This window comes from Phoxinus phoxinus (genome assembly GCF_949152265.1).
Source record: "Phoxinus phoxinus genome assembly, chromosome: 3".
In the NCBI taxonomy this organism is placed as follows: Eukaryota; Metazoa; Chordata; class Actinopteri; order Cypriniformes; family Leuciscidae; genus Phoxinus; species Phoxinus phoxinus.
In genome coordinates this window covers 2,249,486-2,271,639 of record NC_136878.1, presented here as the reverse complement: position 1 = coordinate 2,271,639, position 22,154 = coordinate 2,249,486, and the positions used below count along the sequence as shown (strand labels likewise).

At 38.5% G+C, this 22,154-nt stretch overlaps 1 protein-coding gene across 2 annotated transcripts in view; it reads right to left on the bottom strand.

Annotated features, from left to right (window-relative positions):
• Window positions 1-2,031: 2,031 nt before the first annotated feature.
• The window catches only part of mlxipl (MLX interacting protein like), a 52,419-nt gene continuing 32,296 nt past the window's right edge, over window positions 2,032-22,154 (bottom strand). Inside the window, exons 9-17 of one of the 2 annotated variants that reach the window (XM_079607190.1) lie at window positions 20,283-20,913; window positions 14,866-14,939; window positions 13,348-13,573; window positions 12,699-12,796; window positions 12,503-12,622; window positions 10,629-10,756; window positions 6,507-6,630; window positions 5,000-5,129; window positions 2,032-2,929 (exon numbers count right to left, since the gene is read on the bottom strand). In XM_079607190.1, coding sequence (XP_079463316.1) covers window positions 2,805-2,929; window positions 5,000-5,129; window positions 6,507-6,630; window positions 10,629-10,756; window positions 12,503-12,622; window positions 12,699-12,796; window positions 13,348-13,573; window positions 14,866-14,939; window positions 20,283-20,913 — 1,656 coding nt within the window. In that variant the 3' untranslated portion in view covers window positions 2,032-2,804. The remainder of the gene's footprint in view (window positions 2,930-4,999; window positions 5,130-6,506; window positions 6,631-10,628; window positions 10,757-12,502; window positions 12,623-12,698; window positions 12,797-13,347; window positions 13,574-14,865; window positions 14,940-20,282; window positions 20,914-22,154) is intronic. The other variant, XR_013796883.1, reaches the window with a different exon arrangement.

The following is a 22,154-nucleotide window of genomic DNA, read 5'->3' as shown; positions in this document are numbered from 1 at the left end:
GTTGTAGCTGAGGGATGAGGGATGAATGTCATTGGTTGTAGCTGAGGGATGAGGGATGAATGTCATTGGTTATAGCCGAGGGATGAGGGATGAATGTCATTGGTTGTAGCAGAGGGATGAGGGATGAATGTCATTGGTTATAGCCAAGGGATGAGGGATGAATGTCATTGGTTGTAGCTGAGGGATGAGGGATGAATGTCATTGGTTATAGCCGAGGGATGAGGGATGAATGTCATTGGTTGTAGCTGAGGGATGAGGGATGAATGTCATTGGTTGTAGCCGAGGGATGAGGGATGAATGTCATTGGTTGTAGCCGAGGGATGAGGGATGAATGTCATTGGTTGTAGCAGAGGGATGAGGGATGAATGTCATTGGTTGTAGCTGAGGGATGAGGGATGAATGTCATTGGTTATAGCCGAGGGATGAGGGATGAATGTCATTGGTTGTAGCCGAGGGATGAGGGATGAATGTCATTGGTTATAGCCGAGGGATGAGGGATGAATGTCATTGGTTGTAGCCGAGGGATGAATGTCATTGGTTGTAGCAGAGGGATGAGGGATGAATGTCATTGGTTGTAGCCGAGGGATAAGGGATGAATGTCATTGGTTGTAGCCGAGGGATGAGGGATGAATGTCATTGGTTGTAGCCGAGGGATGAGGGATGAATGTCATTGGTTGTAGCCGAGGGATGAGGGATGAATGTCATTGGTTGTAGCAGAGGGATGAGGGATGAATGTCATTGGTTGTAGCAGAGGGATGAGGGATGAATGTCATTGGTTGTAGCAGAGGGATGAGGGATGAATGTCATTGGTTATAGCCGAGGGATGAGGGATGAATGTCATTGGTTGTAGCTGAGGGATGAGGGATGAATGTCATTGGTTGTAGCAGAGGGATGAGGGATGAATGTCATTGGTTATAGCCGAGGGATGAGGGATGAATGTCATTGGTTGTAGCTGAGGGATGAGGGATGAATGTCATTGGTTGTAGCTGAGGGATGAGGGATGAATGTCATTGGTTATAGCCGAGGGATGAGGGATGAATGTCATTGGTTGTAGCCGAGGGATGAGGGATGAATGTCATTGGTTATAGCCGAGGGATGAGGGATGAATGTCATTGGTTATAGCCGAGGGATGAGGGATGAATGTCATTGGTTGTAGCCGAGGGATGAGGGATGAATGTCATTGGTTGTAGCAGAGGGATGAGGGATGAATGTCATTGGTTATAGCCGAGGGATGAGGGATGAATGTCATTGGTTATAGCCGAGGGATGAGGGATGAATGTCATTGGTTATAGCCGAGGGATGAGGGATGAATGTCATTGGTTATAGCCGAGGGATGAGGGATGAATGTCATTGGTTGTAGCCGAGGGATGAGGGATGAATGTCATTGGTTGTAGCAGAGGGATGAATGTCATTGGTTGTAGCAGAGGGATGAGGGATGAATGTCATTGGTTATAGCCGAGGGATGAGGGATGAATGTCATTGGTTGTAGCAGAGGGATGAGGGATGAATGTCATTGGTTGTAGCCGAGGGATGAGGGATGAATGTCATTGGTTGTAGCCGAGGGATGAGGGATGAATGTCATTGGTTGTAGCAGAGGGATGAATGTCATTGGTTGTAGCAGAGGGATGAGGGATGAATGTCATTGGTTGTAGCCGAGGGATGAATGTCATTGGTTGTAGCAGAGGGATGAGTGATGAATGTCATTGGTTGTAGCCGAGGGATGAATGTCATTGGTTGTAGCCGAGGGATGAATGTCATTGGTTGTAGCCGAGGGATGAGGGATGAATGTCATTGGTTGTAGCCGAGGGATGAGGGATGAATGTCATTGGTTTTAGCAGAGGGATGAATGTCATTGGTTGTAGCCGAGGGATGAGAGATGAATGTCATTGGTTGTAGCAGAGGGATGAATGTCATTGGTTGTAGCAGAGGGATGAGGGATGAATGTCATTGGTTGTAGCCGAGGGATGAATGTCATTGGTTGTAGCAGAGGGATGAGTGATGAATGTCATTGGTTGTAGCCGAGGGATGAATGTCATTGGTTGTAGCCGAGGGATGAATGTCATTGGTTGTAGCCGAGGGATGAATGTCATTGGTTGTAGCCGAGGGATGAGGGATGAATGTCATTGGTTGTAGCCGAGGGATGAGTGATGAATGTCATTGGTTGTAGCCGATGGATGATTGTCATTGGTTGTAGCAGAGGGATGAGTGATGAATGTCATTGGTTGTAGCCGAGGGATGAATGTCATTGGTTGTAGCCGAGGGATGAGGGATGAATGTCATTGGTTGTAGCCGATGGATGATTGTCATTGGTTGTAGCAGAGGGATGAGTGATGAATGTCATTGGTTGTAGCCGAGGGATGAATGTCATTGGTTGTAGCCGAGGGATGAATGTCATTGGTTGTAGCAGAGGGATGAATGTCATTGGTTGTAGCCGAGGGATGAATGTCATTGGTTGTAGCCGAGGGATGAATGTCATTGGTTGTAGCCGAGGGATGAGGGATGAATGTCATTGGTTGTAGGCGAGAGATGAGGGATGAATGTCATTGGTTATAGCCGAGGGATGAATGTCATTGGTTGTAGCCGAGGGATGAATGTCATTGGTTGTAGCAGAGGGATGAGGGATGAATGTCATTGGTTGTAGCAGAGGGATGAGGGATGAATGTCATTGGTTGTAGCCGAGGGATGAATGTCATTGGTTGTAGCAGAGGGATGAGGGATGAATGTCATTGGTTGTAGCCGATGGATGAATGTCATTGGTTGTAGCCGAGGGATGAATGTCATTGGTTGTAGCCGAGGGATGAATGTCATTGGTTGTAGCCGAGGGATGAATGTCCATGACTGACAGCCTGGATGGCCTGTTCGGGAACCAGACTGGGATCTGAAAGAATTGATGTGGAGGTGCTGAGCAGACGGAGTGAACTCAAAACAGCTGAAGAGAGAGAGAGGGAGAGATTTTATAATGGGATAGTTCACCCAAAAATTTAAATTAGCCCATCCTAGCTGTATATGACAATCTTCTTTCAGACGAGTACAATCGGAGTTATATTAAAAAATGTCCTGGCTCTTCCAAGCCTTATAATCTGTCTTTGGTCCATCAAAGCGCATCCATTCATGATAAAAGTGCTCGACGCGGCTCTGCGGGGGTTAATAAAGGCCTTCTGAAGTGAAGCAAAGCTTTCGTGTAAGAAAAATACCCATATTAAAAACTTTATCGACTAAAATAACTAGCTTCCGGCAGACGGCCGTACGCATCGATCGCGGGGGAGGAGTAACACCTGACGCACAGCGTAACGACGAACGCAGACACAAAACTAAACACCTAAAGTCTAAAACATATTTAAAGAGAAATATGGGAGGAGCTTGAGTTTGTTGCCCAGCCCTGTTTGTTTGAACCGCGAGAGGCGTCAGAGCTTACGTCATACATCGTCGAGTGTTTCTCTTTTGGTGTAAGTGGACTAGCGGAGGCCGTCTGCAGAAGCTGGTTATTATAGTCACTGCCATTATAAAGAGAAGAGCCAGGACATTTATTAATATAACTCTGATTGTGTTCGCCTGAAAGAGGAATGTCATGTACAGCTAGGAGGGTCTGAGGGCGAGTACATCATGGGCTGACAAAGCACGACATTTCTTTATAATTCCATACATTTTCAAATCCCTCTATATTCGTCATAGTTTTATAAAATATATATATTTTTTATGCACAGTTTGTCAGTGCAGAATGGGTGATCGGTAGTGAACACGGCTTCATCTGAACAGTGGGGCGTCTCACACACGTCAGAGGGTGTCTCTCACACACACACACACATCCATCTGAACACTAGAGGACGTCTCACACACACACACACACACAAACACACATCTGAACACTAGAGGACGTCTCACACACACACACACACACAAACACACATCTGAACACTAGAGGGCGTCTCTCACACACACACACACATACATACATACACACACACATACAAACACACACACACACACACACACATCTGAACACCAGAGGGTGTCTCTCTCACACACACACACACACACACACACACATCCATCTGAACACTAGAGGACGTCTCTCACACACACACACACAAACACACACACATCTGAACACTAGAGGGCGTCTCTCACACACACAGACACGTACATACACACACACACACACACACACACACATCTGAGCACCAGAGGGTGTCTCTCACACACACACACACACACACACACACACACCTGAAAACTAGAGGGTGTCTCGCACACACACACACACACACACCTGAAAACTAGAGGGTGTCTCACACACACACACACACACACACACACACACACCCATCTGAACACTAGAGGGTGTCTCTCACAAACACACACACATCTGAACACTAGAGGGCGTCTCACACACACACACACATCCATCTGAACACTAGAGGACGTCTCACACACACTAACACACACACACACACACACACACATCTGAACACTAGATGGCGTCTCTCACACACACACACACACACACACATCTGAACACTAGAGGGTGTCTCACACACACACACATCTGAACACTAGAGGGCGTCTCTCTTAAACACGCACACACTAGAGGACGTCTCACACACACACACCCATCTGAACACTAGAGGACATCTCACAAACACACACACACACACACACACACTAGAGGGCGTCTCACTATTTATCACACACCTATCACTATCGTTTTGTGGCTCTTTAATGTGTGTGTCAGATCGCTGTGTCGCCTCAGTTAAAGCCGCTCGTGAACCGATCATCTCTTCCTTCTAGTTCATTTATAGCATCAAATAAACATGAATGAACATCAGAAGGAATGTTGTTTTAACCGCGGAAAGGCGTCAGAATCCTCCAGCGTTAATCTCCTGACTGCTTTGTCGGACAAAAATGGCGGATTCAGCGGATGGCGGATTATGATTGGTCAGATCGCCTGTCAATCAAACTCCCTGTGAAGGGTGAAGGTGTGCAGATGCGGGTCACTCACTGGGTCTGAGCGCGGGCAGAGAGCAGTGCTGGTCCAGCCAGGAGAGAGTGCTGCGGCACAGATCATCCACACTCGCTGTCGACACCATCCCGTTAAACGACTCGAACAGCGGCTCGATGATGATGCTGAACTACGGGAGCGGCTTCGGTTCAGGAAAACATCAGTTAATCCTGCTAGCAGGACCAGAACACGGCTAAACACTACGGTACACGCAAAAACAGTGTTTTTTAATGCACTGGTCAATTTTGAGATTTTGGGATTTTCCAAACTAGTGAAAATACACATTTAAGAGTTTATTTAATAATTCACACACACACACACACACACACACACACACACACACACACACACACACACACACACACACACACACACACACACACACACACACACACACACACACACACACACACACACACACGTTGGTGCAACTACATTATGAGGACTCTCCATAGGCGTAATGGTTTTTATACTGTACACACACACACACACACACACACACACACACACACACACACACATTCCTAGAAACATGTTCAATTTTTTTCTAGATGTTGACAGTATTTTCTGATTGATGGAGTGATAAAATAAAACTTTAACTAATATGTCAACAAAATGAAGAATTTTGAACATGGCTTTATCCGATTTGTGTTCTGTAAATGTATGCAAATGCATGCATATTTAATTTAGATAATGCCTCATTTGTATTATTAAACATACCAATTCAGAAATCTTATAATATACAAAATGTTAATAATTCTTAATGTAATCAATCAACAGTTGCTGGGTAGTAAATGATTACATGTAATCTGGATTACGTATTCAGATGTAAAAAAATAAGTACTTGTAATTAGATTATATTACCGTTTAAAATACTCTTAATCAGACTACAGTTGCTTTTTTATTGATTACATGTTTATTCTCACAATTTTTTATTATTTCTCAATTTACCTTATATACAGGTGAAAAGTTCATTTATTTCAGTAATTCAACTTAAAAGGTGAAACTAATATATTATATAGACTTTATTTATATATTTCAAGCCTTTATTTGTTATAATTATGATGATTATGGCGTACAGCTTATGAAAACCTTTTCACAATATTCTAATTTTGAATTTGGGGTTTTCATAAGCTGTAAGCCATAATCATCACAATTATAACAAATAAAGGCTTGAAATATATAAATAAAGTCTATATAATATATTAGTTTCACCTTTTAAGTTGAATTACTGAAATAAATGAACTTTTGCACCATATTCTCGTTTTTCCAGTTTCACCGGTATAGGAGTTAAAGGTTTTTACAGAGGATTTCTATTTTTATCATGATAAAATGGTAAATATAAATCAGGTGAATAATATATGAACAAACTTCAGCCTTCAGAATATAGATATGAATAACACTTTAAGGGTTTAGTTTAGTGTAAAGACTCGGACGATCTACAGACGCAAATAGAGAAAGAGAAATAATAAAATGAAGCCTGTGGGATGTAAGATTTGTAGGATACAATCCAGAACTTCCAGTTCTGCAGCGTCTGAGCCCTCACGTACTCTCTGAACTTCTCCCTCATGTGGTCGAACCGCTGTCGTGTTATCGGGACGCCTGTGGCCGGAAGCTGCTGCTGACACACACTACACACACACACAGTTCAAACACAGTCACTAGAGATGCACGATATATGCGCCACCATATCAGTATCGGCCGATATATGTTCATTTTTAATGTTATCGTTATCGGCCCGATATGAAAATTTGGCCGATATATTACAGTTTCTCTCAATTGTTTACACACTAATACTGGTACTTGAGACACATTGGGTCTCATTCATGAAACACGAGCAGAACGAATGTTTGTGTAAATCGTGTGTAAAGTGGTTCTGGCGTAAATTTTCGGATTCATTAAAATGTTCGTATTTTCCAAATGTTAGTTGGTACGAAAGAAATCTGCACCTGCTCCCAGCGACGCGTGAATAGTGCGTTTAACATCCGAACGTTTGCTCATTAATAAGGCTGCATTTTAATTCACCTTAATCAGGTACATATTTACACAGCATCTTGAAAAAATATGATATATAGTAATTACTTACGGTTTTTACTTTTATTATGAGAGCCAGTGATAGCATCTGCAAACGCGCGTCCCATTTACGCCTGATTGGAATTCATTAACACACACACACACACAGGGTCCGAAATTAACTTTTTGGCTCACCTGCCACGGGGACTGGTAGATGAAAAAATCCACCAGCCAAGCATATTTTTTACCAGCCAAAATAATAAACAGCCTTTTTGTGTCACATATACATTAATTTCAGTACATTTAATTGAGATGATAAGGTATTATGTTGAATACAAACATAAAAAATTGTCCGGAGCAAAATTTGAAATTTAGGCTATAACAAACATTTTTTATTTATTTTTTTACACACACACACACACACACACACACACACACACACACACACACACACACACACACACACACACACACACACACACACACACACTCAATCTCTCTCTCTCACTCGTTTTTATGTTGAAAGGAATGGCTACTGTTCATTTGCACACACATTTCTGTCATTTTCTATCTGAAGCTATTGCCTGCAACATTGAAAACTCCGGTCTCTTGTGTTTAGCGCGAAAGCTCACGGACAGTCGTGCCGTGTACCAGCTGCAGCTGCTTTGACGCGATTATCAGTTTAACTGACTCGTAACGTGTGCAATATCTCACGACCTCCCGAGTGTCCGAACATTTTATTTTATTATTTACTCGCTAAACGGAAAATCTACCAGCATCTACTGGCGCTTGGCGGGTGTTAATTTCGGATGCTGAAGACAGCGCTTAGGAGACGGTGAAGCCTTTATACTTTCGCCTGTCTCCACTGAGAGAGAGAGAGCGCGCGCGCGACCGGGGCTCGCTCTCTCTCTGCTCGGTCTTCAGTTAAACATGCGCCCTGTCACACGCGCAGCAGTTCGTCTACATTCGGCTACTCACCGATCAGATATGACTATGGCGGGACAAACATTTTATTACATTACTATTTTGGTATGAACATTCACCCGCCAGTGTGGCGGATAGCCTTTTGAGATTTACTCGCCAAATGGAAAATCTACCCGCATTTGGCGCTTGGCGGGTGTTAATTTCAGACCCTGCACACACATTTCACTATCACATCTGACGTTTACGAAATATTTGTAAATCAGGAAGAGAGTTTTCGGGAAGGTCTCTTTACGCGCAGATCACTCACATATTTACTCGTATATTTACGAATGTTTCATGAATGAGACCCATTATGTGAGTGATCTGCGCATAAAGAGACCTTCCCGAAAACTCTTCTCCTGATTTACAAATATTTCGTAAACGTCAAATGTGATAGTGAAATTAATGTGTGTGTGTGTTAATGAATTCCAATCAGTCGTAAATGTGACGCGCGTGCGCGCTCATTCTCAATTACCATAAACCCCGCCCATTAAATCCGACTGACAACCATATATGGGCATCATATTATGACACCAAACGAAGGATTTCAACATGTCTTCTCAAAAGCGAATGAAAATAAAAAAATTCTCATTATCAAATAATATTTTATTATCAGAAGTTCATTCAAAACGCCACATTTTATTTTCAAGCGTACATTGTGGCGTATCAGGTCCTAAAAAAAGGAAGCTTGGCAGATATTACAGACGCAGTTACTGGAGTTTCATCTGTTAATCGAACAGTCCCAGAAGTGAACAGAAAATGGTTCGACATGAAGCGACTGCAAAAAACGAATTAGTTCACTTCGAAAAACTATAGCCCAGCCCTATTGAAATCAATTAATAATTTGATTAAAGTGTTCCGTTTGCAGATGCTATCACTGGCTCTCATAATAAAAGTAAAAAGAAAAAACGGATGTAATTACTATATATCATATTTTTTCTAAATGCTGTGTAAATATGTCCCCGATTAAGGTGAATTAAAATTCAGCCTTATTAATGAGCAAACGTTCGGATGTTAAACGCATATTTACGTAAGGGAGCAGGTGCAGATTTCTGTCGTACCAACTAACATTTGGAAAATACGAACATTTTAATGAATCCGAAAATTTACGTCAGAACCACTTTACACACGATTTACACAAACATTCGTTCTGCTCGTGTTTCATGAATGAGACCCAATGACCAAAACATGCAACTCATTCACCAACCCCCCTGAACCAGTTCTGCTGAACTACAAGCACAACTCCTGCTTTACACTCAAACTGCAGCTCTAAAACACACTTTTTTAAAACACTACACACAATTCTCTGCATTTGGCTCAATTTTAATGCAGATAAACTCTTGTTTTCACAAGGAACACACTGCCCCAAACCCCCCCCCCCCCCCACCACCACCAATAGAGCTTTTCGACTTTTTCCAATTTCAAACAACTGTTTTTTAATATCATCTGTAGTTTGCCACTGTTTATGTGTGTTTTGCGTTGTTTCTGATTTTGAGGATGAATTTTGTCAATCTTCTAAACAGGGTCCGACCTTGATGTAATTTGATTCTAATCATAATGTTTCATTATTAAAAAAACAGAATTTTGTCAGTACAAAAAATGCTCAACTTTGACAGTCATTTTTTATTGTTATAATTGTGATTTCATAATATGTAGATATGAATCCAACTAAAAACTAGTGAAAATATGTATTTTAGTCAAATAGCAAATGGTGTAGCTCTGCAGCCGTCGACTAAAGTGATCATTTCTTCACTTTTAAAACGGCATTTTCCAAAAATCTTACACTAAACCATGTCAAATTATCATATCCATGAACGTTAGAAATGTGGGTCTTTCATAAAGTGAATTTTCCTTAAAAATTATTTATTTATTTAGTTATATAGCCTAAATTAAAAAAGATATAAAAAATCCTTCTAAAACTATAAATCCTAAAAAAAAAAACTATTATGTTGTTTCAAAATTACATTTTGTTGAAACAACACAAGTGTGACTCCCCCCCCCCCCCCCCCCCACCCACCCCACACTAACATAAAAAACAGATATTATTCAAATTTATTTAAAATTTTTTGTAGATCTAGAAAGTGTTGTCAACCGTGCAAAGTCTCACGCCATTTGGACAAAGATCTTTTTGTATTTATTTCAGCAAATGTCCTCCTCCTCCAAAAAACGTCACTTGGGGTCAAAGACCCGAACAGCGCACGAGGGGTTAAAAACGTGCAGGTTTACAGTGCATGTTCACGAGACTCAGTCGCTATAGAAACAAAGACACTAAAATGCAATCACGCAATGAGCTTCTTTACTACGAAACTGTGTACTGTGTATAATTATTTATATATATAAAAACACACACAATCATGTATATATTTAAGAAAAATTGGTTATATTTATATATAAAATATTTATATATAATATAAATTATATAAATGTATATACAGTATATAAATGCAATTATATCTTAAATATATACATGAATGTGTGTGTATTTATACAAAATAATTATACACAGTACACACACATATATTATATAAACACAAACTTTTATTTTGGATGCGATTAATCACGATTAATTTTTTGACAGCCCTAATATCGGTGCATCCCTAACAATCCCCATCACACATTAATGTTAAAGTCTCTCATAAAGGTAAACACTCACTTGATGGCCGAGTTGAGCACCAGGATCTCGTCTCGGAGTCTCTGAGCCTCCTCGTGGAGCTGCGCTCTCTCCTGCTGCATCTTGCTGATGTACTCCGCTGTCTTCTGCAGTGTGGTGGCCTTGCTGATCTGAGGCCAGCGGGAACGAGAGCACGAGCGTTACACTGTGTCCTAACCAGACGCGATGCCATAAGATTGCAGCGACAAATAATGTGTCTGTCCACACTAGATGTGAGACTGTGAGATGCGTCGAAATCAATCAAAACCCACAGTCAATCAGAACAGCGTGTGGGCGGAGTCTCGCGGCGAGTGCACAGCCAATCAGAACAACGTGTGGGCGGAGTCTCGCGGCGAGTGCACAGCCAATCAGAACAACGTGTGGGCGGAGTCTCGCGGCGAGTGCACAGCCAATCAGAACAGCGTGTGGGCGGAGTCTCGCGGCGAGTGCACAGCCAATCAGAACAACGTGTGGGCGGAGTCTCGTGGCGAGTGCACAGCCAATCAGAACAGTGTGTGGGCGCAGTCTCGCGGCGAGTGCACAGCCAATCAGAACAGCGTGTGGGCGGAGTCTCGCGGCGAGTGCACAGCCAATCAGAACAACGTGTGGGTGGAGTCTCGCGGCGAGTGCACAGCCAATCAGAACAGCGTGTGGGCGGAGTCTCGCGGCGAGTGCACAGCCAATCAGAACAACGTGTGGGTGGAGTCTCGCGGCGAGTTCACAGCCAATCAGAACAGCGTGTGGGCGGAGTCTCGCGGCGAGTGCACAGCCAATCAGAAAAGTGTGTGGGCGGAGTCTCACAGGGAGTGCACAGCCAATCAGAACAGCGTGTGGGCGGAGTCTCATGGCGAGTGCAAAGCCAATCAGAACAGTGTGTGGGCGGAGTCTCACGGCGAGTGCACAGCTAATCAGAACAGCGTGTGGGTGGAATCTCGTGGCAAGTGCACAGCCAATCAGAATAGCGTGTGGGCGGAGTCTCGTGGCGAGTGCACAGCCAATCAGAACAACGTGTGGGTGGAGTCTCGCGGCGAGTTCACAGCCAATCAGAACAGCGTGTGGGCGGAGTCTCGCGGCGAGTGCACAGCCAATCAGAAAAGTGTGTGGGCGGAGTCTCACAGGGAGTGCACAGCCAATCAGAACAGCGTGTGGGCGGAGTCTCATGGCGAGTGCAAAGCCAATCAGAACAGTGTGTGGGCGGAGTCTCACGGCGAGTGCACAGCTAATCAGAACAGCGTGTGGGTGGAATCTCGTGGCAAGTGCACAGCCAATCAGAATAGCGTGTGGGCGGAGTCTCGTGGCGAGTGCACAGCCAATCAGAACAGCGTGTGGGCGGAGTCTCGTGGCAAGTGCACAGCCAATCAGAACAGCGTGTGGGCGGAGTCTCGTGGCGAGTGCACAGCCAATCAGAACAGCGTGTGGGCGGAGTCTCGTGGCAAGTGCACAGCCAATCAGAATAGCGTGTGGGCGGAGTCTCGCGGCGAGTGCACAGCCAATCAGAACAGCGTGTGGGCGCAGTCTCGTGGCGAGTGCACAGCCAATCAGAACAGCGTGTGGGCGGAGTCTCGTGGCAAGTGCACAGCCAATCAGAATAGCGTGTGGGCGGAATCTCACGGCGATTGCACAGCCAATCAGAACAGCGTGTGGGCGGAGTCTCGTGGCAAGTGCACAGCCAATCAGAACAGTGTGTGGGTGGAGTGACTGTGATTTTGTATATGCACATTTCTGAAATACATAACTTCCTAAGTTCCTTCTGATTACAGATCACTCTAAATTGTAATGTGGACTCATGCATTTTCTGTAAAGCTGCTTTGAAACGATGTGCATTGTGAAAAGCGCAATATAAAATGTGAATTGAATGTGAATGAAACGAGTGTTACCTTTATACTCGGCTGTGAACTGAGCGTGGTCACCAGACTGTGAAGCGTGTCGAAGCCGAGCTTGATGTTGAACCGCCTCTTCTGCTCGGCAGAAATGTGTGTGATCCGTCGCGTGTCTGTCTGTAAAACAACACGGCATGAGCGGCACAACACAAACCGCGTGGTTATGAAACAAACATGCACAGCTGTGATTTACTCTTGTGGACTCCATCTTGGCTTTTCCAGGTAACTCCTCTGGGCTTTTCTCCGGTGGATTCGTAGGCGACGTCTGCCCCATGTTTCCTGAAAAAGTAACTAAAATACACAAGACATTTCTATGGATGCTTATTTCAGATCAAATTAAGAAGGTAATCACGACTTTTTCTTACTTATGAGATATTATATGTGACCCTGGATCACAAAACCAGTCACGGGTGCAGCAATAGCCAACTATACATTGTATGGGTCAAAATTATCCATTTTTCTTTTATGCCAAAAATCATTAGGATATTAAGATCATGTTCCATGAAGATATTTAGTAAATTTCCTACCGTAAATATATAAAACATGTATTTTTGTGAGTGAATGCAGCACAATCGTGAACATAAATGCACAACTTTAAAGGAGATTTTCTCAATGTTTAAATTTTTTTGCTCCTCAGATTCCAGATTTTCAATAGTTGTGTCTCGACCAAATATTGTCCTATCCTAACAAACCACACATCAATGGAGAGATTATTTATGCAGCTTTCATGTGATGTATATTCACAATTGTGACCCATGTGACTGGTTTTGTGGTCACATATGGTTGTAAATATGCTGAAACTGTGACGACGACATGCATTAAAGCCACACAAGTCAACACACCTGTTAAACTGGTCCTGTCACCGCTGTGCATTTGAACCGGGGAGAGTTTTTCTGTTTTGGGGATGAGGAGTGGCGTTGGTTGCGCGAGCAGAGAAGAAATGGTGCTTCCCTGCGAGGAGCCGCCGCTGTGGCCCGACATGTGTAGCGGTGACAGAGGAGCGAGGGCAGGAGAGGACCAGGGGGGATTGTGGGAAATCTGTGATGCTCCACGACTGCTGCTTTTTGGCTGTTATGGAGAAAAATCATCCAAGATATGAAGAGTTATATGGATGACATCATGTTTTTGGTTATTCATTATTTATATGTTGTATACTTTGTTGAAAATGATGTGGCATCTAAAACAACACTTGAAGGGAAACAGATTATTACATATTTTTGATTGTAAAGATATAAATGTATGTAATATTCATTCATAAGTTCCATATTCATAAAGCAACATTTTCCAAATCAAGACCATGTTTTAAATTATTCCAAATTGAAACTGACATATATTTTGAGTCTCTTAAATTGGTAAAAAAATAAGAAAGCTATGTTAATAACTGATATATACTTAAACTTTGTCAATTTAAAAAATTTATTTTATCCTTTAATAATTAATAAGGTTTGTAAGTCTGGTAACTCTTTTTTTGGTTAATTTATTAATTTCATTCTTGTTATTCATCTTTTGTTATTTGTAATTATTTGATGTATAATATTTGTTTATGGACTGTGATGACTGCATGTTTGTAAATTGAATTCTAAATTTTAAAAAAAATTATACTTTGTATGTTCAATATTCAAAAGAAAGTTATTTTTTTGAGTGTACTTGAGATTTCAGTGTAAGTTACAAGAAAAAGCTAAAAAAAAAAACAGGCAATTTTGTAATATTAAAAAAAAGAGACTCTGCATTTATCGGATTTTAAAAAACAGTAAAAACAGCAATATTGTGAAATATTATTACATTTTAAGAATACTGTTTTCCATGTGAATACAATGTAATTATACTTTTAAATGTAATTATATTCCTGATGTAAAGCTCAATTTTCTGCATCATTATTACTCCAGTCTCTCTTGTCTAAATGCTTGTCAGTGTGGTTGTATTATTTTTTTAATAACTTTTTTTAATAAAAAAAAAATATATATATATTAGGTTTTTATTATGAATTAATTTTTTCTGTTATGGAGAAAAAAAATGCATTCTTATCATCCAAGATATGAAGAGTTATCTGGATGACATCACGTTTTTGGTTATTCATTATTTGTGTTGTATACTTAGCATGTTTAATATTCAAAATAAAGTATTTTTTTAGTGTAGGCTACTTGAGTTTTCAGAAAAAGTTACAAGTAAAAAAAAAAAACTGTAAATTTTGTAATATTTTAAAAGAAGACTCTTCTGCTCACCAAGGATGCATTTATAAAAAAAATAAAATTAAAATAAAAAACAGTAATATATTGTGAAATATTATTACAATCTAAGAATACTGTTTTCCATGAGAATGTAATGTAATTATGTTTTGTTCGGCCGTCAGAGGATCTTACCGGAGAGATGGGGGATGTTGGTCTGCGGCCTTTTAATCCCGTTGAAGGAGCATCAAAACTCAATGATGTTTTTCCTAGAAATATAAAGTTTTTTATTTTAGTACACAAAAGTTTGGGATCGGTACGATTTTTTATGTTTTTAAAATAAGTCTCTTATGCTACATTTATTTGATAAAAAAAAAAAAAAAAAAAAAAACAGTAATACTGCTAAATATTATGACAATTTAATATAATTGTTTGTCTATTTGAATATATTTTAAAATACAATTTATTCCTGTAATCAAAGCTGTATTTCCAGCATCATTACTCCAGTCTTCAGTGTCACATGATCCTTCAGAAATCACTATAATATGATGATCTGATGCTCAAGAAACATTGATGATTATTATCAATGTTGAAAAGAGTTCTTTTTTTTTTTTTTTTTGGAAACTGTGATGCATTTTATTTTTCAGGATTCTTTGATGAGCAGAACAGCATTTATTTGAAATATAATATTTTGCAAAATTATAAATGTCTTTACTGTAACTTTTGATCAATTTAATGCATAATTAATGAATAAAAGTATTGATTTTATTTTATTTCCCAAACATTTTTTTTAAAATTCTTACTGACTGATAAATTACTTACTGACAAATGCTGTTAGAACTAATTATATCTTATTCTATTAATCAAAGAATCCTGAAAAAACACTGATAATAATCATAAATGTTTCTTGATCATCAGATCATCATATTACACTGATTTCTGAAGGATCATGTGACACTGAAGACTGGAGTAATGATGCTGAAAATTCAGCTTTGATCACAGGAATACATTACACTTTACTATATATTCAAATAAATAATTTGTCATAATATATAACAATATTACAATTTTGGGTAATAATTGGGTAATAATTAATTTGTTATCAAAATTATTAAAGAAATGCAGCCTTGATGAGCAGAAGTACGGAAGAGGATTAGGGCCAAGCAATAATAAAAAAAATAAAACCATCTTGAGATTAAAGTCATTATAATGCGAGATTAAACTCGTTAAATTTCGAGAAAAAAAGTCGAAATACAATCTTGAGAATAAACTCATTAAGTATCCAGAATAAAGTCGTTGTGTTTCGAGAAAAAAAATCATTAAATTTCGAGGAAAAAGTCGAAATACAATCTTGTACACAAACCTGTGGAATTTCGACGAAGGAGACGCCAGTACACTTGCGCCGGCCCAAATGCACTCTGGCATATGACAGCTATGATAAATTAAACCCGTACGGCATTGCCATTAATGGCTGTATAGATGGTTACAGTCGTTACATTCTGTACACAACCAACAACGATCCTAAAGTAATAGCCAGTTACTTCATAAAAACAGTTACTGGCATAGGAGGGTGTCCCGAGATGATCCGCGCCGACATGGGGCCGGAAATGGTATTTTGGCAGCAATGCAAAAAAAAAATCGAAGTAACCATGGAGACAGTTTTGCAATTTAACGAGTTTTTTCTCGAAATGTAATGAGTTTATTCTCAAGATTTTATTTCGACTTTTTTTCTCGAAACACAACGACTTTATTCTCGAAATGTAATGAGTTTATTCTCAAGATTGTATTTTGACTTTTTTTCTCGAAACACAACAAGTTTTTTCTCGAAATGTAATAAGTTTATTCTCAAGATTGTATTTTGACTTTTTTTCTCGAAACACGACTTTATTCTCGAAATGTAATGAGTTTATTCTCAAGATTGTATTTTGACTTTTTTTCTCGAAACACAACGACTTTATTCTCGAAATGTAATGAGTTTATTCTCAAGATTGTATTTTGACTTTTTTCTCGAAACACAACGACTTTATTCTCGAAATGTAATGAGTTTATTCTCAAGATTTTATTTCGACTTTTTTTCTTGAAACACAACGACTTTATTCTCGAAATGTAATGAGTTTATTCTCAAGATTGTATTTTGACTTTTTTTCTTGAAACACAACGGGCCCTATCTTGCACCCAGCGCAATTGACTTTGAACACCGACGCATGTATCATTCCTATTTTGCACCCGCGCACAGCGGACTTTTCCCTCCACAGACGCACGTCGGTAAATTAGGAAATGAACTTGCGCTCGCGGGGGCGGTTCAGCGCAAAGAGGAGGCGTGTTCCGGCGCAAAACTTCCATGGTGCTATTTTCCAGTTTTAGAAAGCAATTGCGCCATTGACTAGGAAAAAAACTGTCTAAAGACAGTGGCGCGTTGCGCGTTAGTGATATGGTATTTTAAGGGCGCGTGCTTGGCCATAATGTTAACGCGCAATCCACTTTGATTCTCTAATATAAACAGACGCAGCAGTTTTCATTTTTGCAAATCATACATTATTACAAGGAAAAATATTAACACACGAGGGAAATCATTGTTGTGTCCATGAAGATGTGAAAAATATCTATCTAGATAAAAAAAATAAAAAAATCTAGATTAGGCTACACATTTACTACCAAAAATATACGCCTGTTTAACCGAAGCTAATTTGTGTGTGGTTTCTCCCATCATCCCCAATGTCACTTCTCTGTGTTTTACGGCCCTGACGAGAACGTCGGTCTCCTCGGCTGTGAACTGCTCCTGGCGTGCGCTGGCAAATCCGCCGTTATAATAGCAATCCGCCACGGAACAAGCGCGCCGGCTCTTAAAGGGAATGTGAGAGGACGCTCTGATTGGTTTATTTCACGTTACGCCCAAACCACACCTATGAATAATGAAGCTACTTCAGACCAACCCCTTTTAGATTTGCGTCGGGCGCAAGAGTCATTTATCCCTCTGGGAAAATAGCAACAGCGCCGGGATCCGCCCACAAAGTTACTTGCGCTTTGCACTTTGACACTTGCGTTTCAGAGCGTTACAATAGGGCCCAACGACTTTATTCTCGAAATGTAATAAGTTTATTCTCAAGATTGTATTTTGACTTTTTTTCTTGAAACACAACGACTTTATTCTCGAAATGTAATGAGTTTATTCTCAAGATTGTATTTTGACTTTTTTTCTTGAAACACGACTTTATTCTCGAAATGTAATAAGTTTATTCTCAAGATTTTATTTCGACTTTTTTTCTCGAAACACAACGACTTTATTCTCGAAATGTAATGAGTTTATTCTCAAGATTGTATTTTGACTTTTTTTCTTGAAACACAACGACTTTATTCTCGAAATGTAATAAGTTTATTCTCAAGATTGTATTTTGACTTTTTTTCTTGAAACACAACGACTTTATTCTCGAAATGTAATAAGTTTATTCTCAAGATTTTATTTTGACTTTTTTTCTCGAAACACAACGACTTTATTCTCGAAATGTAATGAGTTTATTCTCAAGATTGTATTTTGACTTTTTTTCTTGAAACACAACGACTTTATTCTCGAAATGTAATAAGTTTATTCTCAAGATTTTATTTCGACTTTTTTTCTCGAAACACAACGACTTTATTCTCGAAATGTAATAAGTTTATTCTCAAGATTTTATTTCGACTTTTTTTCTCGAAACACAACGACTTTATTCTCGAAATGTAATGAGTTTATTCTCAAGATTGTATTTTGACTTTTTTTCTTGAAACACAACGACTTTATTCTCGAAATGTAATAAGTTTATTCTCAAGATTTTATTTCGACTTTTTTTCTCGAAACACAACGACTTTATTCTCGAAATGTAATGAGTTTATTCTCAAGATTTTATTTCGACTTTTTTTCTCGAAACACAACGACTTTATTCTCGAAATGTAATGAGTTTATTCTCAAGATTGTATTTTGACTTTTTTTCTTGAAACACAACGACTTTATTCTCGAAATGTAATAAGTTTATTCTCAAGATTGTATTTTGACTTTTTTTCTTGAAACACAACGACTTTATTCTCGAAATGTAATAAGTTTATTCTCAAGATTTTATTTCGACTTTTTTTCTCGAAACACAACGACTTTATTCTCGAAATGTAATAAGTTTATTCTCAAGATTTTATTTCGACTTTTTTCTCGAAACACAACGACTTTATTCTCGAAATGTAATGAGTTTATTCTCAAGATTGTATTTTGACTTTTTTTCTTGAAACACGACTTTATTCTCGAAATGTAATAAGTTTATTCTCAAGATTTTATTTCGACTTTTTTTCTCGAAACACAACGACTTTATTCTCGAAATGTAATGAGTTTATTCTCAAGATTGTATTTTGACTTTTTTTCTTGAAACACAACGACTTTATTCTCGAAATGTAATAAGTTTATTCTCAAGATTTTATTTTGACTTTTTTTCTCGAAACACAACGACTTTATTCTCGAAATGTAATGAGTTTATTCTCAAGATTGTATTTTGACTTTTTTTCTTGAAACACAACGACTTTATTCTCGAAATGTAATAAGTTTATTCTCAAGATTTTATTTCGACTTTTTTTCTCGAAACACAACGACTTTATTCTCGAAATGTAATAAGTTTATTCTCAAGATTTTATTTCGACTTTTTTTCTCGAAACACAACGACTTTATTCTCGAAATGTAATGAGTTTATTCTCAAGATTGTATTTTGACTTTTTTTCTTGAAACACAACGACTTTATTCTCGAAATGTAATGAGTTTATTCTCAAGATTTTATTTCGACTTTTTTTCTCGAAACACAACGACTTTATTCTCGAAATGTAATAAGTTTATTCTCAAGATTTTATTTCGACTTTTTTTCTCGAAACACAACGACTTTATTCTCGAAATGTAATGAGTTTATTCTCAAGATTTTATTTCGACTTTTTTTCTCGAAACACAACGACTTTATTCTCGAAATGTAATAAGTTTATTCTCAAGATTTTATTTCGACTTTTTTTCTCGAAACACAACGACTTTATTCTCGAAATGTAATGAGTTTATTCTCAAGATTTTATTTCGACTTTTTTTCTCGAAACACAACGACTTTATTCTCGAAATGTAATAAGTTTATTCTCAAGATTTTATTTCGACTTTTTTTCTCGAAACACAACGACTTTATTCTCGAAATGTAATAAGTTTATTCTCAAGATTTTATTTCGACTTTTTTTCTTGAAACACAACGACTTTATTCTCGAAATGTAATGAGTTTATTCTCAAGATTGTATTTTGACTTTTTTCTCGAAATTTAACGAGTTTAATCTCGCATTATAATGACTTTAATCTCGAGATGGTTTTATTTTTTTATTATTGCTTGGCCCTAATCCTCTTCCCTACTGAAGAGACTTCTTTTAAAAACATGAAAAATCTTTTTTTTTTCAGCTTTACAACAGAAATGATTTTTTAGAAATGAATCTGAAACTGAAAGCAACACTGGTTCATACAAACTTCAATTGTTTTGAACACGCTAAATTCTTTTAAACGTTAAAACGCTCACTAAAAACAAATTAAATAAGGCCAAGTAGAAAAAAAAAAAGACAAAATGCATCAAACATCTTCATACGCTCATGAGATCTGGAAGAGAGCAGATTGGCCAGGCAGCTCGACTGAGTGGGCGGAGCTACAGATGATGTCATCACCCTGGGAACCAATGGGGCTCCTCCAGACTTGTGTTTGTGCTTCCCCCGGCCGGAAGCCACGCCCACTTGTTGTGGCACAGAGAAGCAGTGCGGGAGAGCGCCCGAGGCCGGAGACACGCTCACGGGCTCGTAACTCAAAGACATGCAGGTGGAGGACGGGAACATCTCCGCCACACCGGGGTACCCGTGTCCATGCGGGGTTTCCGATGGGATCGCGCTCATGGCAGAGCCGGTGTGTGTGATGACCGTGGACGTGGTCTCTGATTGGCTGGAGGAATATCTGTGTCTGAGGCAGGTTGCCGGGTAAGGATTCTCCTGAGGAATCTCAGTGCTGAACGACGTCTGCTGGGTGTACGGGGTCATGCCGGACGAGAGGCTCAGAGAGGGGTGGAAGTCACCCATGTATTCTGCTGTGTGACCTTTGAACTTGGGATCTGAGGGTTCAGGGCTGGGGTTGAAGGTCATGTCGGGGTTTAGGGTCTGGCGGGGATAACTGGGTCCGGAAAGGTTTGCAGATGAGGAGGGCTGGGATAAGTTTTCAGCGGAGAGAGGAGGCTACAAATGAAAGAAAAAAAAGTGAAATTATTTGACAAAGTTTGTGCCTTTTAGGGAAATTAATTCAATTTTAAAAATTCACATTTCAAAATCAAAATGTTTCAATAAACAAATTAATTAATAAATACTTACGTACATATTAAATATATTTATTTATTTATCTATTTTTTATACTATGTATGAAATGTATACTATGATTATGTTAGTATAATACATTTTAATCTGAGAGAGGCGGCAAAATATTACAACAAACAAAAGTGAAAATATTTGAAAAAAGTTTGTCTTTTAAATTTGGGGAAATTAATTAAATTTTTAAAATTCTCAATTCAAAATCAAAATGTTTCAATAAACAAATTGATTAAAAAATACTTATATTTAATTTATTATTTTAGATTTTTGTATAGTATGTATGAAATGTATACTATGATCATAACCATGTTAGTATAATACATCAAAAATAAAACAAACATTTTTCCAAATAATTTCACTTGTTTGTGGTAATTTTTTGCCTTCTCTCAGATGAAAAATATTACAACAAACAAAAGTGAAATTATTTGAAAAAAGTTTGTGTCTTATAAATTTGAGGAAATGTATTGAATTTATGTGAAATCTCATGAGATTAATAATCTAAAGCATGGTACACATTTCAACAGCAAAATGTTTAAATATATTTATAATAAGTTTTTTATTGAATAATTAGTAAAATATGTAATATAATTTCCCCCCACATATTTTAATATTGAAATGTATACTATGCTTATAACCATGTTAATATAATTAATATAATACAATATAATAATTAGCATGGTTAAAAGAGTGGCACACATTTCAACATTAAAATCTTAAAAATAAAATACATAAAATTCAACAATTAAAGATATTAAATAAAAATATGCATGTATGCATGTTGTATGTGTGCATGTATGTATATATATATATCCTGAGAGAGGAGGCAAAATATTACAACAAACAAAAGTTAAATTATTTGAAAAAAGTTTGTGTCTTATAAGTTTGGGGAAATGTATTGAATTTATGTGAAATCTCATGAGATTAATACACATATCAACCGCAAAATGTTTAAATAAATAAATATAATAAATGTATTATCATTAATTTTTTTTATGGAATTATTAATAAAATATTGAATATAATTTGTTTCTTATATTTTAATGTTGAAGTGTATACTATGCTTATAAACCATGTTAATATAATATAATATAAATAATATAACACAATATAAT